The sequence below is a fragment of the Triplophysa rosa genome, linkage group LG23 (assembly GCF_024868665.1).
Source record: "Triplophysa rosa linkage group LG23, Trosa_1v2, whole genome shotgun sequence".
NCBI classification, from domain to species: Eukaryota; Metazoa; Chordata; class Actinopteri; order Cypriniformes; family Nemacheilidae; genus Triplophysa; species Triplophysa rosa.
This window is the reverse complement of record NC_079912.1, coordinates 19,024,713-19,045,146: the sequence shown is the minus strand read 5'-3', so window position 1 is coordinate 19,045,146 and position 20,434 is coordinate 19,024,713. Positions and strand designations below refer to the sequence as shown.

At 38.3% G+C, this 20,434-nt stretch overlaps 1 protein-coding gene across 2 annotated transcripts in view; it reads left to right on the top strand.

The window, feature by feature from the left end:
- Window positions 1-20,434, top strand: part of asic1c (acid-sensing (proton-gated) ion channel 1c) — a 76,447-nt gene that overhangs the window by 30,540 nt on the left and 25,473 nt on the right. The window contains exon 1 of one of the 2 annotated variants that reach the window (XM_057322188.1): window positions 5,217-5,742. The exons of the other annotated variant lie outside the window; for it this stretch is intronic. Coding sequence (XP_057178171.1) covers window positions 5,218-5,742 — 525 coding nt within the window. The 5' untranslated portion in view covers window position 5,217. Of the gene's footprint in view, window positions 1-5,216; window positions 5,743-20,434 lie in introns of those variants that run through there. 2 annotated transcript variants of the gene reach the window in all.

Here is a 20,434-nt window from a genome sequence, read left to right as displayed (position 1 = left end):
GGACGCAGCCTTATGTTAGCTAACGTTACCATACCCTATGCGTTCAAAAGTTAACGCTACGTGAAAAATAACCTTGTTACCCAGTTTCTGATTTGGGCAAATGTGAGATATTTTTAGAAATCATAATCCACACCAACAAAAGACAGTAGTTTTTTCATCTTAAGTGTTATGAAGTGAAACGCGAGCATTTTTGATGATCGTTTCTGTTCTGTCCGCTCGTTTTCCAGTCTGGATTTAGAGCATGTCACAGTACAGAGACTGCTTTGATCAGAGTTACAAATGATCTGCTATTGGCGTCTGACCGAGGTTGTATCTCATTATTGGTGCTGCTAGACCTTAGTGCTGCATTCGATACCATTGACCACAGCACACTCCTACATAGACTCGAAAATTATGTCGGCATTAAGGGAATAGCTTTGAAATGGTTTAAATCTTACTTATCCGACCGTTTTCAATTTGTAGCAATAAACAATGAGGTGTCACGCAAATCGCAAGTCCAGTACGGTGTACCACAGGGCTCAGTCTTAGGGCCTCTGCTCTTCGCATTATACATGCTACCTCTAGGAGATATAATAAAGCGACACGGAGTTAGCTTTCACTGTTATGCTGATGATACTCAACTTTATATTTCCTCGAAGCCTCATGAAACACAGCAGTTCCATCGAATAATGGAATGCATAGTCGATATAAAAAACTGGATGAGTAACAACTTTTTATTACTGAACTCGGACAAAACGGAAGTGTTACTTATTGGACCGAAAACTGCTATAAGTAACAACCAAGAATACTGTTTAACTATTGACGGATGTTCCATAAAACCCTCGTCGTCAGCAAAGAATCTTGGCGTTCTATTCGATAGTAATCTGTCATTTGAGAGCCACGTCGCCAACACCTGTAAAATTGCGTTTTTCCATCTTAAGAATATATCTAAACTACGTCATATGCTGTCAATCTCAGATGCAGAGAAGTTAATTCATGCATTCATGACATCAAGACTAGATTACTGTAATGCACTGTTAGGTGGTTGCCCTGCAGGCTTATTACAAAAACTCCAATTGGTCCAAAACGCGGCAGCTCGAGTTCTTACACGTACAAAAAAGTATGAACATATTAGCCCGGTTCTGTCAACCTTGCACTGGTTACCTATAAAGCATCGCGTTAACTTTAAAATCTTGCTTATTACCTATAAAGCCTTACATGGTTTAGCTCCTCAGTACTTGAATGAACTCCTTTTGTATTACAGTCCTTCACGTGCATTACGCTCTCAGGCGTCCTGTCAGTTGGTAATACCTAGAATTTCAAAATCAAGTGCAGGTGGTAGATCCTTTTCCTATCTAGCGCCTAAACTTTGGAATAGTCTTCCCTGCACTGTCCGGGAGGCAGACACACTCTGTCAGTTTAAATCTAGACTAAAGACGCATCTTTTTAATCTTGCATACACTACTCTTCCATAATATAAATCTTCTGAGGGTTTAGGCTGCATTAGTTAGATCAACCGGAACCAAAAACACAACTGATGTACTTGTTGATCAAAGAGTACAGAACAGTACTCTACTCTCAGCCAGTCTTGTCTCATTGTTCCAAGGTTACCACAGCGAGCAGGATGCAGTTCATGGCCTGACCTGATGGTAGAGCGGGAAGTGGGGACCTGACAAGAGCTGAGATGATAGAGCTGGATAAAGAAGGACGCGGTCTCTTGACATGTCTTCACCACAAAATTCAAATGTATTAGATTATTAATGATAATCTTAAACTAAATTTATTTTATTATTAAGTTTATTTATTTTATTTAGCCTTGTTGTGCAAGTTCTCTGGAGCTTGTGCAGAGGCAGCAGCTTTTGCCAGAGGGGAACTGGAATCCCCTGGTTGGGCCTGGGTTCTCCTGAGGTTTTTTTTCTCGATTAGAGTTTTGGGTTCCTCGCCACCGTTTGCATACTGTTTTTGCACTATCTGCCTGACCGGGGGGGCTGCTTTAGAATTTTAAAGTTTTACTTAATTAATATTGCATATAGGAATTTATTATCTGTTATATTTGACCTGTGCTTCTCTCTCCTTTATCCTAAATGTGTGCTCTCACTGAGCGTGTGTGTGTGTGCGTACTTGTCTGTGTACGTACGTGTGTGTGTGTGTGTGTGTGCTGTGCGTGTTGTGTGTGTGGAGTGTTTTGTGTGTGGGTGTGTCTGTCTTCTGTGTTTTCAACCTTTTCTTGTTTTTGCAGGTACAACTTTGATTGTTTTGCTTGTAGTCAATGTGTCTCATGTCAGCTGCTTTGTAACAATGAAAATTGTAAAAGCGCTATATAAATAAAGTTGAGTTGAGTTGTTGCTGTTTCTTTGTTCTGGATGCTCCTGTCACCAAAACAAATTCCTTGTATGTGGAATTGTTTCAATTTTATCGATTCCGATTCCAATTCTGATTTTGCTTATCGATTTCGATTCTTATCGATTCCCAGTTTCGATTCCACAGTTGAAGTAAAACATTTAGATATCAACCTGTATGGTCATTTAGCCTGCTTATTGACTTGTTTGCAAATACTGTATATACTGTATATATTTATGAGCAGCGTTTTGTGTATATTTACACATAGAAACACACTTTTTCTGATTTATTACAATTTGTATTATCATAGTTGAACTACATCATGGTTAAACTGCAGTTACTATAATGCAACTATGGTTAATTAGTGATTCCTGTGCTTTAATGCAAATTCTATAGCTAAACTATGCTTACTATAGTAAAAAATATCGATAATTTTCACAAGGGCTTTTATTGAGATATCAGCAGATCAAGAACGCATGTACTTTCATGAAAATATGCACACAGGAATTGATGAGAGGAATTCAAATTTTAATCTCAAGTATCCGATTCCTAGCCTTTCGATTCCGATTCCAAATTGGAATTGATTTTCAATTCCCAACCCTAGTAACTTATGTTTTAAAATATCAAATTGGAGACTGTATTCTGTCGATTGTGGCACTAAACAACATAACAATTTGATATTTTAAACTCCTTATGTAGCCGAATCTGTGCTGGTTTGTATTGGCCACCTCCAGTTTTGCCTCCAGCGGCTGTAAAGGGGTCTATTGCTTAATTAACATGGCAGATGCGGATGTGTCGTCGAATTTAACATCACCTTCACATAAAAGGCAGCGGTTCATATGATTGCATCTTAAAAATCAGTTTAAAAATCACAAAACACTTGTAATCCTATTTACTACATATGCCTGCTAAGATTAAAAAAACGTGACACAAATTGTAAACTGTTAACATTTAAACACCACATATTTGATTGAATAGCTCTCTTTATAGCTAATTTTGTGAAATTTTGTTTTTTATACTGCATCTTAAATGTAAAATAACCTGTTCTGTTTCAATATACCCAAGTGTGTTTAAAGTTTAATATACAGGTTTGTGGCTCTTCATTACATTTTTTAATTAACCATTTTAATGTGATATTTTCTGATCTTTTTTAGAAATATCTATAGGATTTGTATTAAATCTATAATCATTAGGGCTGTGCAAAAATATCGATACATGTAACTATCGCAATATATATTTTTGATAGAGTATTGATAGTGATACCTCTACTATCGATCATTTTTTAAAAATCATGTCACATACATACGGCCAAAAGTAAGTGGAAGCGAGCATGGTGAAAAATATAAGAACGCTTGGAGCTCTCAGAGCTGATGTGTGGGTGTGCTTTGGTTTTCAAAATAAGTCATGGAGTAATGAGTTATATAAAATAATGCTGTTTGTAGGCTTCTCAAGTCATGACACAAGTCACTTGGCTACTGCAGTGCATTAGACAGAAAGTTTATTAAGAAAAGTAACAATGACATTTATTGAGCTTTCACGGATGTGACACCAGCACATTTACAGCACGGATGAAGCAGAGGTTTAATTCTGCCCATGTTCAGTGTTTTAACTGTAATGCACCACAACAGCCAAGTGACTTGCGTGAGCCGCCTTATTCCCCTGTGCTACCCACTTGAGGGGCGCATTCCACAGTTTGAGAATCCAAATCTCTGATCTAAAGGTCCATGCATCGCACATCATGGCCACTCTGCAGAGGTAAGGGATGTTTTTACACTTATCCTTACAGAAAACCCCCGCTGGTGCACAGCATGTTGTATTTCTAGCTCTACTTTTGACATTTTCTATTTAAAGTATTGCAATATATTAAAAAAATGTGTATTGTATCGAAATACATAGCAATATATTATATCGTGACCCATCTATCGTGATATGTATCGTATCGGGAGGCACTTGCCAATACACAGTCCTAATAATCATTGACGAGAATCGAATCGAGAGCTTGCGAATAGAATCTGAACATCAGAATCGATGCCCTGCCCAATTCCATCATTTTGAAAAATAAATACCTTCATTTTTTTCTTTCAGGTGTGTGCGGGTGACTAGAATGAATAGATCATCAGATATTTGCAGTCAGTCACTAAGATTTATGTCTTTTCAGTGTGCGGATGAAAATTGTGATAAAAATGTAAACAATATCTGGGAATTTGTCTGCCGTTTATTTTTCCTGTGTGATCCCCGAGTATCTGTAAGTAGATTTTTAATCTATTTTCTGTCAGGGTGCTTGCCCATGCAAAATGTTAGGATGTGGTTGGCTGTCCATGTGTTGCTAGGGTGCAGTTGCTAGGGTTTTTCGAAACATATTTAAAGCATTTCTGTGGTCGCCGGGGTGTTTTGAGTGATCGGTGTGTGTCTGCTTACTGGCCCTGAGAATCCCCAAATGTGGCTCAGGTCCCTCATTCAGCGCTTCGTTTTTTATTGTTTGACAGTATAATGTTGTCATTTTCAATAACTTTGAGGTATCGTCCATGTCTGTAGCCCAAAAGATGTGTCGTAACCTACAGACTCATTACCTGACATTTCTCTCGGCTTTCAAACTGCTATTGAATTTTTAGCCTTCATCATTGATTATTTTCTATAGTTTCACATGAGCATCTTCTCACCCTTTATCTGCTGAGGGACTGAGTTTCACCCCACACGAAACCCAATATTCGTCTCTATTTGCCCTGCAAGAATGCACAAAACGGGAACCGCCGTCAGCAAAAAAACAAGCGGCTCATATTTCCAAAACCTCCCCGCATGGATTATGAGCTAGAACCATCCCAGACTGCACCACCCACACGTCCCAACCGTCCTGGAAAAGACCTACAAGTTTGAAAACCTCTCCCTTCAATCGCAAGAATGGGCACTGCTGAAGAAGACGAGCAGCCGCGGCCGTCCGACATCACCGTGTTCGGAGCCAACTGCACCCTTCACGGCCTGAGCCACATCTTTTTGCCGGGTGGAGTGACCATCAGACGTCTGCTCTGGGCTGGAGCTTTCCTCTCCTCCCTGTCCATCTTCCTCTACCAGGTGGCCGGGGCGGTGATGGACTACTATAGCTATCCTCACGTTACCATCTTGGACGAAATGGACAGCCCGCTCATGTACTTCCCGGCCATCACTATGTGCAACTACAACAGCTTCAGACGCTCCAAGATGGTGAGGAACGATCTGTTCTGGATGGCCGGATTGCTCGGCGTGGAGCAGAGCGACTTTGACGACTTCATGGCGGCGTTGGGGCAGCCGCTGGACGACAGCAAGTTCTTTCCGAGCAAGACCTTCAACATGCTGGAGTTTGTGCAGAGGACCAGTCACAGCATCGATGAGATGCTCCTGGATTGCAAGTATCGTGGAAAAGATTGCGGGCCGGAGAACTTCACGACTGTGAGTATGATAGGCAGATTGGATTCTTTATGTAACGCCATTAAGTTATTAGCTCGAAGGGCAAATTCAGTCATCAAATAAAGATCATAGTGTCTTCAATTTTGTATTAAACAATAGGACGCATGGGCAGCCAAGCGGCTAGGTTGAGTTTGATTGTTGTTTAATTAAAAAACTCACAAGATCATTGATTTTATTTTATTTTTCGTTGCTATCTCCTGCTCGGTTTCGGCACAGAATCAACCAGAGCATCACGGAAATCTCGCCAAAATGTTAGAACACATCTTAGTGTACCAGCGAGTGGCTGTCAAGATGAGGAAAGCTAAACGAAGGATTGCATTTCAATGATACGGCTCATTGATTTGAGTAATGAAAGCAGAGGAGCACCCGGGGTCTGTTGCTCGAGAAAGAATCTGTCCTTTACACCCATATTTTAACTTATCCATCACCGAAGCCCCAGACCCGCCGTCTGGCCATCACAAGTGATGCTAGATCAGTCCTCTCTCTTCTCTGTCGAATCTAGGGCTCTAATGCGGTGGAGCTATCACGTCCTTGCGTTCGCCGGACTTCGATTTCAGCTGAATATCGGTAATTCAAGTTGCCAAGTCAGCTCTAAGTATAGAGAGATTTGATTAAATATGTATGAACGCCTTCATCGCCTGCATGTTTTCCAAGCCTTGGGCATGGGGGTTTGATAGTCTGACTGAGATCATTAGCAAGAAACCTATCCATCAGTCAGACGCTAATGCTGTTGAGCGTCACTTTAGCCCGTGACAAAACTTTTAATTGCTGCATTAAAATGACCAACCCCCCAAAAATGATGCGGTTTGTTTCGTACATTTCGCCTAGCATCAATTGCAAAGCACATGTTCCAATATTTCATTAGCTCCAAGACTAAAATGAAATCCAACAAAACAATCGATGGCGTAGTCGATAAGGTGGTAAGGTTTGTGTAAAACAATCACAAAGTCATTTTCGCCTGCGTTGTATTTGATATCAACTTCAAGTGTTTTATACTGAAACATCTGCACAACAACCTCTTTGATCTACAGTAAATGTGTACAGCTTGTGTCTTGATGAAATTGTCAAGCTGTTGTCCAGACCTGAGGCTAATTGTGTTGTTGGCAGCTGCGATGTCTACATAATGTCTTTCATTAAGGTGTGTGAGGTTTCTCATGGATTGTCTTTCAGTATTATGGTGCGGCCTAATCAATGTAACAAACAAGACCGTTGTCTCAATGTTTACATTACGGCAACACTCAGGGCTGGGTTTCCTGAAACTTTCTTAACGCTACGTCATTCTTAAGTTATACCTGAAGAGTGGTAGCGATATATTCTTAAGAACGACGTAGTGATACGAAGGTTTCGGGAAACCCAGCCCAGATCATTAAGGGAACACTTCACCCAAATATGAAAACAGTTCTGTCAATTTGTTCATCTTCATGTCATTCCTGAGACACTGAACTGAAACTACCACAATTAATATTTACCACTGCTGTACATTTGGATCACTTAAAGCAAACATTTCATCTGATATTTTGGCAGTTTATCCCGTTTTAGTTTTGATTGCAAATTAAGACATTTTATTTGGAATTTGGGTGAAATGTTGTCAATAGGTTACAGAATGAAACAGAAAGGATCATTTTACTTGTACGCCTGTAAGTAGTAAATTGAGAAAAACTGAAAATAATTTTGTAGTGGTCTGTTAATTTTTTGCACGGCTGTGTATGACTTTACATGTATGTATGACTTTTTATACTAAAATGTCTCTGTTATCTTATGGTGTCAACGTGATGAAACCAAATGACTCCATTGGGTTAAAAATGTCTTCTTAAGCTGAATTCATATTTTTAGCGTTTTGAGTTCTGTAACATTGATAACGTCAAATGTAGTTGGTTCTCATGTGTCTTGTGATGAGTTTTCAACCCATCATTGGGTTAAAAAGGGACACACCTAACATTTGGGTTAAATGAACCCATTTGAAAATGTTTATATTTGACCCAACAATGATTTTCGTGTATGTGTGTTTCGTCACGAGTCACGCAAGAACCAGTGCATCTTGGATGGCATGAGTGTGATGTGTTCCTTACGTTAAAATTCACTGGAATCGGTTGCAATATTTTTCCTGAAAATGGTCATTTGTTGCATCAGCCACTTTTGAGTTTGCACACAACGTTTATTTATGTTGCCATAGTCAAACAACCAGTAGAGATGGTATCAGATGGTACTTTAAGAATTCACCATGGACCAGATTTGTTGAATGGTGAAAATTATAGATTTAATATCCCTCTAATGATTTGTGCTAGATTCATTAGAAAACAGGACCTGATTAAAGTGTATTTAATATCAAACAGTAGCTGGTCAGGTGAATATTACATCCCAACTGATGTTGGCATAAATGGTTTTGTTTGTTTCAGTGCAAGCTTTGATGCCCAGCAGGGGCTTTTATGTTTGTGTAATGGATAAATGGACTAGTCAGTTAAGAATGACTCGCAATATTAGCTCCCTGCCAACTTGGCAACCCAAGGCAACAGTGTAAAGAGTATTATAGCTTATGTTCTGGTCACTCCAGGGTAATTTTGCAATCAAAACAGCATGACTGCGCAATGGCACAGACACAAAAGCTGTTTTACAGCCACACCACTCGGCATTCTGGCCATCTGATATTGCCATTTAGCATGCTTTGTTTCATAATGCAAAACATGGCTATAGTTTCTTAAGGCACTACAATCACTTTTATATTTAATTGTGTTTGGGCACTGTTGTTTGTTTCTGCGACAGACAGACGGATAGATAACCGGATAGATGGATGGATGGATGCACATCATAAAGTGTTGGGTGATTCAGGGATGGTGTTTCATTCGATATGTCATGGGCTTGTTCTGAAAAGAAGGCATGTCTGATCAGATCTCATGATTATTGGTTATACTGTATCTGTGGTTTTCCAAACGAAGGAATATGGACACTAGGCTGGGTTTTGTGAGATGAGTAGGTGTAAGGATGCGATGAGATGCCCTTGCGCTTGCGTTCGAGCTGGATTAGCGTGAGGCTTCGGATGAAGTGATTTGGGGATGAAATGTATGGACGTGTCATTGATTTAGTGGCGCAGTGAGAGATGGAGTGAAACAGAAACAGGATGCATTGGATCCCTGTTGTTTCCATCTTAGTCACACACCAAACAGCTGCCCACACTAATGAGCTTGTTTCTGCAAGCCGGGTATCTGAATCACTCGGAGACACGGCAGCCCGAAAACAGCTAATTCCCCACACCAGACAGAGGTCTTTAACTGGACTAAATGAGACTTTTAATGGCTTTCAGTTTACAAATTCTTTTGTAATTCTTGACGAAACCCAAAATGCATCTGGAGGGCACCTTTTATTCAACCCATAACACATTTGTCTCTAAATAAAGACACAGCATTTCCACTCAGATTCCAAGTTCTATCTTTGTATGCAAATGCAATACTAGATGTCAAAGGGAATGTAGTGGCATGGAAAGGTTATATATATTTTTTATGTTAATAATATATACAGTAGTTAATATTTTTATTTTATATATTATTATTTCATTAATATTTCTCTCTTTTAATTGTTTATATAATACATTTGCATTTATATAAAATATTTTTATATTAATGCAATATAGTTCATACATTTTATTTGTATTTTTACACATTTTTTAATTGTTTATATGATTTACATTTATACATTTCCTTTTATCTAAAATATTTTTATATTAATGCAATATAGTTAATAATTTGTATTGTATATTTGTTATATTCTTGCATAAATATATATTTTTTAATTGTTTATAGAATACATTTATACATTTACTTTTATATGAAATATTTTTTTATATTAATGCAATGTAGTTAATATTGTTTTATTAATATGTTAACATGAAATTCCTGTTTTTTAATTGTTTATATAATAAAATTACATATTAACATTTACATTTCTATAATTTTTATATTAATAAAACATAGTTTAGTTTGTTTCTTAATATTTTTTTACTATTATATAAACAATTATTTAATAAAATATTTATTTCTTTATGCCCCACAAGATTTGCCAGTATTGGAACTAGGGGTGTCACAACATATCCTAATGGTATTGACAATATCTGGGAAATTAAAAACTGTGTTTTTGATATTGTGTTAATAATATTATGAGTAATTCAGCACAGGTATCTAGTTGACCACATAGTAGATGTTAGTTTTGCACTAAATGGTTACAAACTCTCTTTCTGTCTCATTACATTTATGGGCCAAAAAAGAAATGAAAAATGAAATTGACTCTTAAATTTCTGTAAATATCATATCACGATAATATTGTTATCGTGAATTCTGACCTTGATAATCGTGCAGTGAAAATCTGATGTTGTGACAGCCCTAACTGAAATAATTTCACGAATCCTTTAATCTGACTCAATGAAATGGGTTAAATCATAAATGAAAAATAAAAGATAAAGATCAATGCTTGTCAACCGCTGCCCCCAGAGTTTTTGATAGATCACTCTCATTTAAAATTGAATGCTGCGTCTCAGTGTTTTCCACTGACAGTTCATTACCCGTATGCTAAATTGTCAGAGAGTTTATTTTATTAATACCATATTTCAAAACTTCTGTTATTCATCACTGGATGATTATGACGGATTCCTTTTGTTTCAGGCCCAAAATAGCATCATATTATATTATGATGGTGAAAAACAGCATCACGAGACACATCAGCCCAATGATGACAACTCCCACTACTAAACTGAGCAGGTTTTTCCTCATAGTTTTCAGCAAAACAAAGAGCAGGCCGTGTCTTCATGCTACGTTTTTCTTTCTGAAAAGCAAATGAAGCCCATCAACGTCATTAACAGTATGACCTTGGTCTCGTATTACCTTCCATTGCACAAATCTTCTATTTCCAATAACCCTGTTACAGATCTACATCAAATATCCCTCGGCCTCATCGAAGCACCTCCAGCATCACTTCAGGATTCAGTTACCACTCCAGAGATTTTCCCAAAAGATGCATCCACATGCCCTTCTCCTCCGGGTTGGGTCTTCAGCTTCTCCTTTGATTTACTGTAATGTTTAATGTCTGCGGTTTGAAAATCTTTAAGCACCAGTAAGTGCTTTAGGTAGAAATGCTTTTAAAATATCTATAATTAATTTAGATTGTGACGAACGCTCTTGGATCGAACATTCGGCCATTACGTTCTCAACTTCTCACCTAATACCGTTTCATTTGTGTCTCATGTAGCCTGTGATGGTAACACCACCCTGGGTACTGTGGTAATGGGGCGTATCAGCATCTGTGTTGCTATTTCATATTAATTCCAGAAGGCTCAGCTGCGGTCTGTCTGATTCAATAGACACGAGCCTAATTTGATCAATAGCCATTTCTTGAGCAATATTATTGCATTGGCCTCTTGAACATTTGTCATGATGTTGCCTTACGTTCTGGCAGACACTGTAATGTAATGTTATGCCGACCTCCCAGCTTGCCAATACCAACACGAGCGCGTTGCATTAAAAGAGTGTTCAGGGTTCGATACGAGTTATGCTCCATCGACAGCTTCTTTGATCTGTAAAACAAACAAAAATGACATCTGCAGTAATGGACTGCAGTGGAAGTCTATGGGGAGAAGCATATAAAGCATAAACATTATATAGCACTGCTGTCCTTCTGAATCCTCCTATTTCTTTTTTTTTTTACTATAAATCATCATTATTTGTCACCCTTTTTTTAGCTTCAAATATTCAAACGATAAAACAAGTATTAAAAAGTGCTTGTTAACCATGTTAAATCTGTCACAGTGTTAAATCAATTAAAAAGTGCAGTGTTTTTTCCATTTCCAGAAAAACTATGAATTTGGACATCAGAGGTTTTGAAAAGGACACCGACAATATGTTGCCGTGTATATTGTATATATATATATATATTTTATTAGTGAAGGGACCATGTGCAATATTTAACATAAATGTTTTGATTTGATTACACGGCACGTCACATTAAAGGGTGCCAAAATTTGATGAATTTTGTAAAAAAAAAAAAAACAACTTACAGAAGAGACTGTTTTCATATAATTATAATATAATTTGTGTTATGAAAATTCTTTAACCTTTATTTTTTACGTTATACATAAGAAAGCTCTTCATTAATGCCGTGTTCAAAACACCTCAGATTTGGGATATTTCCCACCACAAACGTCTCAATTTAGTGTCATTAAAGTATTTAGTAACATTTAAAACAGCTATGTTTCCATGTTGAGGTGGGAAATATCCTAAATCCGAGGTGTCTTGAACGCAGCATAATCTCTTGGGAAGTATCTTTGACATGATGTCATATGACGTGTCTCGCAGACATCAGAGTTGATCCGTCTGCCCTGAGTTTACAGGTCTCATGTCCAACTTCAAGTGCCAAGTAGGAGGTGGGAAAAACCTGGTTTCGAGTTGTCTGGAACTACCTTACAGTCATTTTTCACAAACAGAGTGTACTGGACAGCAGACGTGTGTATTGATCGTGTTTTACACAGAAAAATGTGTTAATCACATGTAAATTATGTTACAACCAGCACTTCACTAGGGTTTAACGCATGGGTTCTTAAAAAGCAATGATTATCTCCCCAGAAAGAGTTGGACTTTAATGACATTTCATGTTGTTATAATGATTATCACGCCACTGTGACATTACAGTTCCCGCTGTATTCTCGGCTGTTTTTCTGAATAAATCAACCACCTAAAGGTCCAAGTTTAATGACAGCTGTACGTCACACTATTCATCAAACCACAAGAAATCTACATACACATTATAAGATCATGCTTTTAGACTAACATGCTGCTGTGAGTGACAGATAAGGTCTGATTCCTCGGCTGGTGCTGCAGAAGAAGGCCTTCATGGGTTTGAGAAAAACAGCATCTGTTATTTACTGATACAGAGACACACCTCCCAACAGACACCGTGTTGTGGGAATACATGAACAGCCAGACATCCATGTTGATTCCTCTACCGGCTGAAATGTTCAACAGAACGCCCCGGGTCTTATTTTTGTGCTGTTTAAGTATGGGCCTGCTTTGATCACTAAATATTTGTAACCAAAGAGAATGCATTTCCGTTACGTTTTTCAGTATGATGTTTTCTGTATTTATCAGCCCTTTGCGCTTCTGCTCAAGTAATGACCACATATTAGTTTGGACTCATGAAACGGGGGAGAGCTTTGGCCACAAGAGGGCTCTCTTATCAAAAAGATGACATTTGTTAGTAAACGCCTACGTGGTTGTGTATTAGGACAGAGAATGCTCGTTTGGGCTGAATTCGAAAATATATGGGCTAATGTTTGCGAGAGACTTTCTGATTAGGAAAAATGTGACTTGAGATTATCTTCCTGGTTTTAGCTGATATCAAAATCTCATCACGCACAAAACCAGACCACCCTGACCAACATCAGGCCAAAGTTACAAAAGATAAAGCCAACAAATCACATTAAGATATGTATAGCTGGGATAGCATTGATTATGTTTTCCTGAAGTTAAAGCTGCAATCCAGACCCAGATAGCACAGGTATGTCTGTCTGCTAAAAATCTGGAGAACATCTGCTGTGTAAAAACATCTGATAAAGGTCTCACAAAAGCAGTTTCACATACACGCTAATTCAACATCTAACAGACTTCTAGATGTTTATATGATGTCTGACAGGAAACGTATTGCAGATCTAAATGAAGACTCACATACACCTCAGAGACGTCTATTTTATGTTATCAGGTTATCTTTTGTCTCTATGTTTCCTGATAGCATACGTCTGGGAGATGTCTTTTTGATGTCTGTATTTACATCTGCAAGACGTGTTTTCTGATTGTTTGTTCATCTGCAATATATCTCTGAGACGTATACTCTCAGATGTCATATAGACATGTAGAAGATGTCTGTAAGATGCTTATGATTTAGAATGTACGTAAAACTGCCCTTCCTAAGACGTTACCAGATGTTTATACACCGCAGATCTCCAGATCTTTAGCAGACATCTTACAGACCTACCTGTGCTATCTGGGTTGGCATTTCAGTTTTAATGTTAAAATTGCAGGTTACTTCTCTTTGGTTAATTTACAATGACGTCAAACTGACTTTCCAGCTATATCGATAGTTCACATTATTCATTAATGTGAATGACATTAATGGTAAGAGACAGTTTTTAACCTTGATTTTTAATAAACTTCCTCAACTGATTTTTATTTCTTCTTAACCAAAAAAGTTACGGATTGCAGCTTTTGAAGTTAAAAGCAGGATAACATCTTTCCCCTCTCTTTGGAGTTGCACATAAATCTCTCTCTACGCAGCTACAAAAATCAATAGTTGCAACAAAACCATTTTTGTTTTGTTTTATTGTGAAGAGAGAGATTCAGTTCTTCTATCCCTGCAGACCTGCTTTAAGACCAGTGCTCTGACGTTTAAAGAGACGACTGTACAAGAGGATGATTCGTCCTTGCTTGTGTATTGAATCTGAAATGCAGTTTCCTTTTGCCTGACCACGGACACCCTTGAATAGCTAAGACGGGAATGGAAATTTCATCTACAGAATGTGGCACAGAAGACAGTTGGCATGAATAACTCAAATCTGCCTTAAAGCATCTATCAAACTACTCGTATCTCTTATACACATGCACTGGTTCTAACGTCAATAACATTTTGCAGGTCAAACCAAAAGATCACTTCAGGTGTGTGAGAAGTTACCTGGTTTGCCCTTCAGTCGTCCAAGTCCCGATTTACACTGTTTTCAACACAACACCGCAAACTCCCAAACAACTTGCATGCATGAAAATAGCTTCAGTTTCCTCTAGAGATACACCAACAGCGCTTATTGCTACATTCACGCTCATTTAAATTCTGTTTTCAAATTGCCACTTAAGCACTCGCTTTTATTGAATAAAACCCAATCTACATTTTGCTCGGCTTTTTTAATGCAATTACGCAGAACTGGCATACTTCCTCGGAGGCATTAGCAGAATCTACCCTGAGAAAAGGTATTTCATTGAGCCACAAATGAAGACTAACTCAACTGCGCTCTATAAGTGTAGATCATGTGGCTTTTATTATAGAACACTGTGATTAAAGCTTGGATCGGTGCTTGTTCATTACAGTAGCTGTCATGAACCATTTACGTGTACAGATGATTTGAACGTTGATTTGTTAAATAAGCAAAACTAAAGTGTTTCACGCAGTATGTAAAAGAATTATTCGAGTTCAGTTTTGAGAGTTCAGCAATATTCCATCTGTAATCGCACAACACTATGATCAAGAAATTGACTGAAGTCATAGCTGCATTTTAAAGATTCCAGATTCAGCAATAGATTGAATTATTATATACAACTATAATGGAGTTGTAACTTGTTCTCTACAGTATAAGTGGCCACAAAAAACATGGTCAGAGGTTATACTTTGACAATATTTGCTTTTAATGCCCCATTAGATTATATTCAAAGATTCCTTCAAGATATGAGGTCTAGTACAAAATGGACAGAGCGCTTTTAAGGTCTTGATTTGGACAGATTTACTTCAATGTTGCTTTTATTTAAATATACTGTATTGAATCATTAACGGATTTGTTGGACATACTGTATATACAGGGGCTGGTCATATAATTAGAATATCATCAAAAAGTTGATTTATTTCACTAATTCCATTCAAAAAGTGAAACTTGTATATTATATTCATTCATTACACACAGACTGATATATTTCAAATGTTTATTTCTTTTAATTTGATGATTATAACTGACAACTAATGAAAATCCCAAAATTAGAATATTACTTAAGACCAATACAAAGAAAGGATTTTTAGAAATCTTGGCCAACTGAAAAGTATGAACATGAAAAGTATGAGCATGTACAGCACTCAATACTTTGTTGGGGCTCCTTTTGCCTGAATTACTGCAGCAATGCGGCGTGGCATGGAGTGGATCAGTTTGTGGCACTGCTCAGGTGTTATGAGAGTCCAGGTTGCTCTGATAGTGGCCTTCAGCTCTTCTGCATTGTTGGGTCTGGCATATCGCATCTTCCTCTTCACAATACCCCATAGATTTTCTATGGGGTTAAGGTCAGGCGAGTTTGCTGGCCAATTAAGAACAGGAATACCATGGTCCTTAAACCAGGTACTGGTAGCTTTGGCACTGTGTGCAGGTGTCAAGTCCTGTTGGGAAACGAAATCTGCATCTCCATAAAGTTGGTCAGCAGCAGGAAGCATGAAGTGCTCTAAAACTTCCTGGTATACGGCTGCGTTGACCTTGGACCTCAGAAAACACAGTGGACCAACACCAGCAGATGACATGGCACCCCAAACCATCACTGACTGTGGAAACTTTACACTGGACCTCAAGCAACGTAGATTCTGTGCCTCTCCTCTCTTCCTCCAGACTCTGGGACCCTGATTTCCAAAGGAAATGCAAAATTTACTTTCATCAGAGAACATAACTTTGGACCACTCAGCAGCAGTCCAGTCCTTTTTGTCTTTAGCCCAGGCGAGATGCTTCTGATGCTTCCTGCTGCTGACCAATGGGGATTATGGACACAGATATCCCCATTTTTTCGTGTCAGTGAGCACGACCTTTTTTTATTGTCACTCAGCACGACTTTCAATACACAGGTGTATTTACATTTATATATTTATAACCTGATATCAAAAAAAGTCATATTAAGTACATATTTCAGGATGTGGCTAACCAACACCTTACATGACCCCAAACCCTAAAATCACAACCGCGAAGGCTAATTTTGCTAAAAACAGGAGTTTCACGGGGTGGCAAAACAACGACAAATGGCTCCCCTAACCCTGCCCCTAAACATAAGGTCACGGGAAAAGTCGAATCATACCAATGAGATCGTAGGAAATGGGAATTTACACAAATGAGCCACCTTGTAAAACAAGTATGAATTCCCATCAGATTTCATGGATATATAGTTACACATGTGAAAGATACCGCGTTTTAAAATACATTAGATTGAAAGTCGTGCTGACTGACACGAAAAAAGGGGGAAATTCGTGTCAGTAAACATGAATTAATAGTCATATATCTTAATAAATTTGAGTAAAGAGCAAAGATGTTAGTTTCCATCACTTTTGGCCACTATTGAACGTTAATTTGACCTTGAACTCCAACCCTGTTTCCAATGTATGCTATGATTTATACAATTGTATACAGTTACCTTTACTAATGAGCAATGTAAAGTAATATCTTGATCATCTAAGGCCGTGTTCAGACTTGACTTCTTTTTTGAAGCTGCTAGCATCTGTTTTACATTGTAATCCTATGGAGTAAACCATGTTTTCAAAAAACGTCCTGAGCGCTTTTTTAAATGCCAGCGCTGGCGTCTTTTTCTGCAGCTCAGAGCGTCTTTTGAGGTTAAAAAAACTTCAACTTTTCTGAAAATTGTCGCGCCAATCACGCGAGTAACGTGATTGGCCGAGAAGGCTCAAGCTAGAAAAAATAAAATGGTGGCCAAAACGCCCATTGGAGCATAGTTTTGCATAAATGTACGTTTAATTTTCACTTTCAACAACTTCTGATTGCACTTCCAGTGAGAAATTGGTATTGTAGTTTTTAAATATGTGCTTAGTTATTGCAAACTGTTTATAATTCAAATAGACTTCCGTTACGCTGCCTATCTGTTTCTCTGGGCTGCCTTCGTGCATCAGCGCTGCGTCCGAAGTCATGGGCCGTTTCTCAATATTTGTCCTTGTCTGTACTTGTGTCCTTGTGGACTTGTGAAACGTCATCAGAAGCAGCCCAAGCACTGTTCCAAATCAAAGTTTACATCTAGCCAAGTAAAGTTCAAATCCCCGGATGTGTTCTTGCTCCGCCCCTTTTATCGAGGTTGCATAGGGAGGTGACTTGTGCGGACTTGATACGGGCCATAACCCAGAATTCAGTTCGCTCCAACTGACGTTCCGTAATGGCGGAGAGAGAACGCACAACTGTAAGTAATACATTTGGAAATACTATTGTTATTATGTCACGAAATGTTGATTTTGAGGTGAGAATATAGTTCTTTAGACTCCAAATCTGGCGTTGAATTATAAGGTGAGCCACTATTTGAAGGCGGGAGATCCCAGGGAGTCAGCGCTTGTACCTGCCGAGGCCAGCCCTACCTCGGCAAGTGCTCCTGAAATATACTGCTGCCAATAGCGTTGCTGTAGTGGTTCCATTTTGATTGATTCATTCATTGATTCTTTTACTTATTTCACTTTCCTTTTTTTCTGTGTCTAATTTTTCCTCGTAACGTCCAACACTTTCCCACCACCGTCTTTCCTGCTTTTTTTTATTTGAATTGAAAACGAGAAGAGTCCGTTGTTTGATATTCAATTTTATTTCAAACGAAATAAATATAATCAGAGTAGGCAAATATTGCTAATAGTTATTAGTTATAATAGTTATAATAGTATATTACAGTATTAATAGTTTTAAAATACAAAAGAGGCAGCTGTATAATATCGTATTACACACGTTTTGCTAATTACATTTAATATGTACATTAAAAATAAAAAACGAAAAGATATACAATGACGCTGATTGAAGCATGAGCTGCGCTATCAAGTACGCTGCTGTTCCATTTGTCAAATAACTGGACTTGCCTCCTTGCGTCTTCGGGAGTTCATTCTTCTTGCCAAGTCCGATCTTGGAAGGACGCAAGTGCGGACTCTGCGAACTTTGTATTGAGAAACGGCCATGGCGTTCGGCTGCTATTTGTAACCAAACGCTGCCAGCGTATTTTTTTTACCAAAAAGCACCTTTGTCAACTTTTTCTTGTCAAAAAAGAAGTCCACTCTGAACACAGCCTAAGATGGCAATCAAATGAATAGGGTGGTTTACTGTAGGATAAAACGCCAGGAGTGATTTATTTGCTATCATTAATTACCCTTAAACAAGGTACTTACAGCAAAGTCTATCGGTCCGCAACACAAAGGCTGAAATACGCTGACACTTTTACTCGCACATCATTGTGAAATGGTCTGGATAATATAATTGGCACCTGGATTGGCAGCTCAGCCTTTCGTGTCTTGGGAAGCCCTTAATTGCATTTATAGTCCGTTGACATTTCAACACATCTCTGCTGACACCTTCTCTCACTTCTCCTGTACTAAAGAGTCTTATATTGAGAGTCTTTTACCAGCGGCTTCAGAGCCCTCCATTGGTATTCAATGGGCTATAGATCTGAACCCGCCGCCACTTTAGAAAAGACATTTTTGATCAAGGTTCTGGATAAATTTCTGGATGTTGATATCATAAGAACTGCTTTAGGTAGTATCAGCACATTAGAATGATATTCACGTCAGCTTTGGTTTCATTTATTGGTCAGTTAGCATTAGAAAAGGAAGTTGGAGAGCTAATAAATATTTTACAGCTGGAAAGAACTTTGGCAGTCAAATTCACATTAGTTTCGCACCCTGGTGGCCGAATGTGCATTAAATGACCGAAAAGTTTCCACCTGGTATTGGTTCAGAAATTACGAGCTCATGGGACAACACAACCAGACAGTGTTTGGTGTTTGCTGTTTTGCTTTTGAAAAACTATGGTTTAATAGCCCTAGATAGAGAATTATTGACTGGGACCAAAGCCACGTGGAGAGAATGAGTCCCCGCTGAGAGGTAGAGCTGTGACCGGCCTGGACTGCGCTACCTGTCCAAGAAATAAAGTGAGTAATCTATTCCTGGACACTTCAGTAAATAAACACAGTCGCAGCGGGAATTGTTTGCAACGGTGATTCTGCTGGTGTCTCGGTCGCAACTCGTAACACCTTCAAATTTTATTGATTTTAAGATGGAATTAATCTGCGTCTGGTTATAAATTCGAGGTTCAGCGCTTGAATGAGCAAATACGCTGTTGTGAATGAGAAGGCAGGATTGCAGGACAGTTGTTTAGATTGTGAGGATAAAACTAAAGATGGCACGGAGTGTAGTTTATGTCCACACAAACCTTTTTTTAACGTAAAATTAAACGCTCTTAAAATGCTGGTTGCTTTTACCTTACGGTTAGGTAACATACAATATGGACAAACCCAAACAATGGTTTAAATAAATCTGTGAAATGTCTATGTTCCCACCATGGGTTGAAACAACCGAGCATTTTTAGAGTGAGTACCTAGTGTTTTCTATACAGACTTTATTCAAAAGCCTACTTCTGAAAGACTCCAAATCTAGCGGCTGTTGAAAGGGTCATTTCTTAGGTTATTCCATGAAGACAAGACTGGACAATGTAAAGCGTGAATACATTTCTGAGCTTTTGTAGAGCCCTTCGGAATGCCCTTGTGTTGTTCATGACGTCATCGCCTGTTTACTTGATTCTATCCACTGATACATTTTTAATGGAGTTCATGCAGAGAAATACAACAGAAGCTGATCATGTCAGTCGAGCCTGAAATTAACTTTTTTTAATGTTTTGGTTGGTATTTGTTTACTCGCTCTCAGGTCGTTTCAAATCTCTTCTTCCGGAAAACACAAAAGAAGATATTTTGAAGAATGTCAGTAACCAAACCATACTGACCCCCATTGAGACGTTTCTCAAAATTAGGGCTGTCAACGTTAATATTAAAAAATATTTAACTCCATTAACGCAACATCCATTTTTTCTGTCATCATTGTCTAGCGTTACATTATATAATCACGCTCCTATTCATATAAAGGCCTTTAAAGCCACAATATGGAATATTTGAAC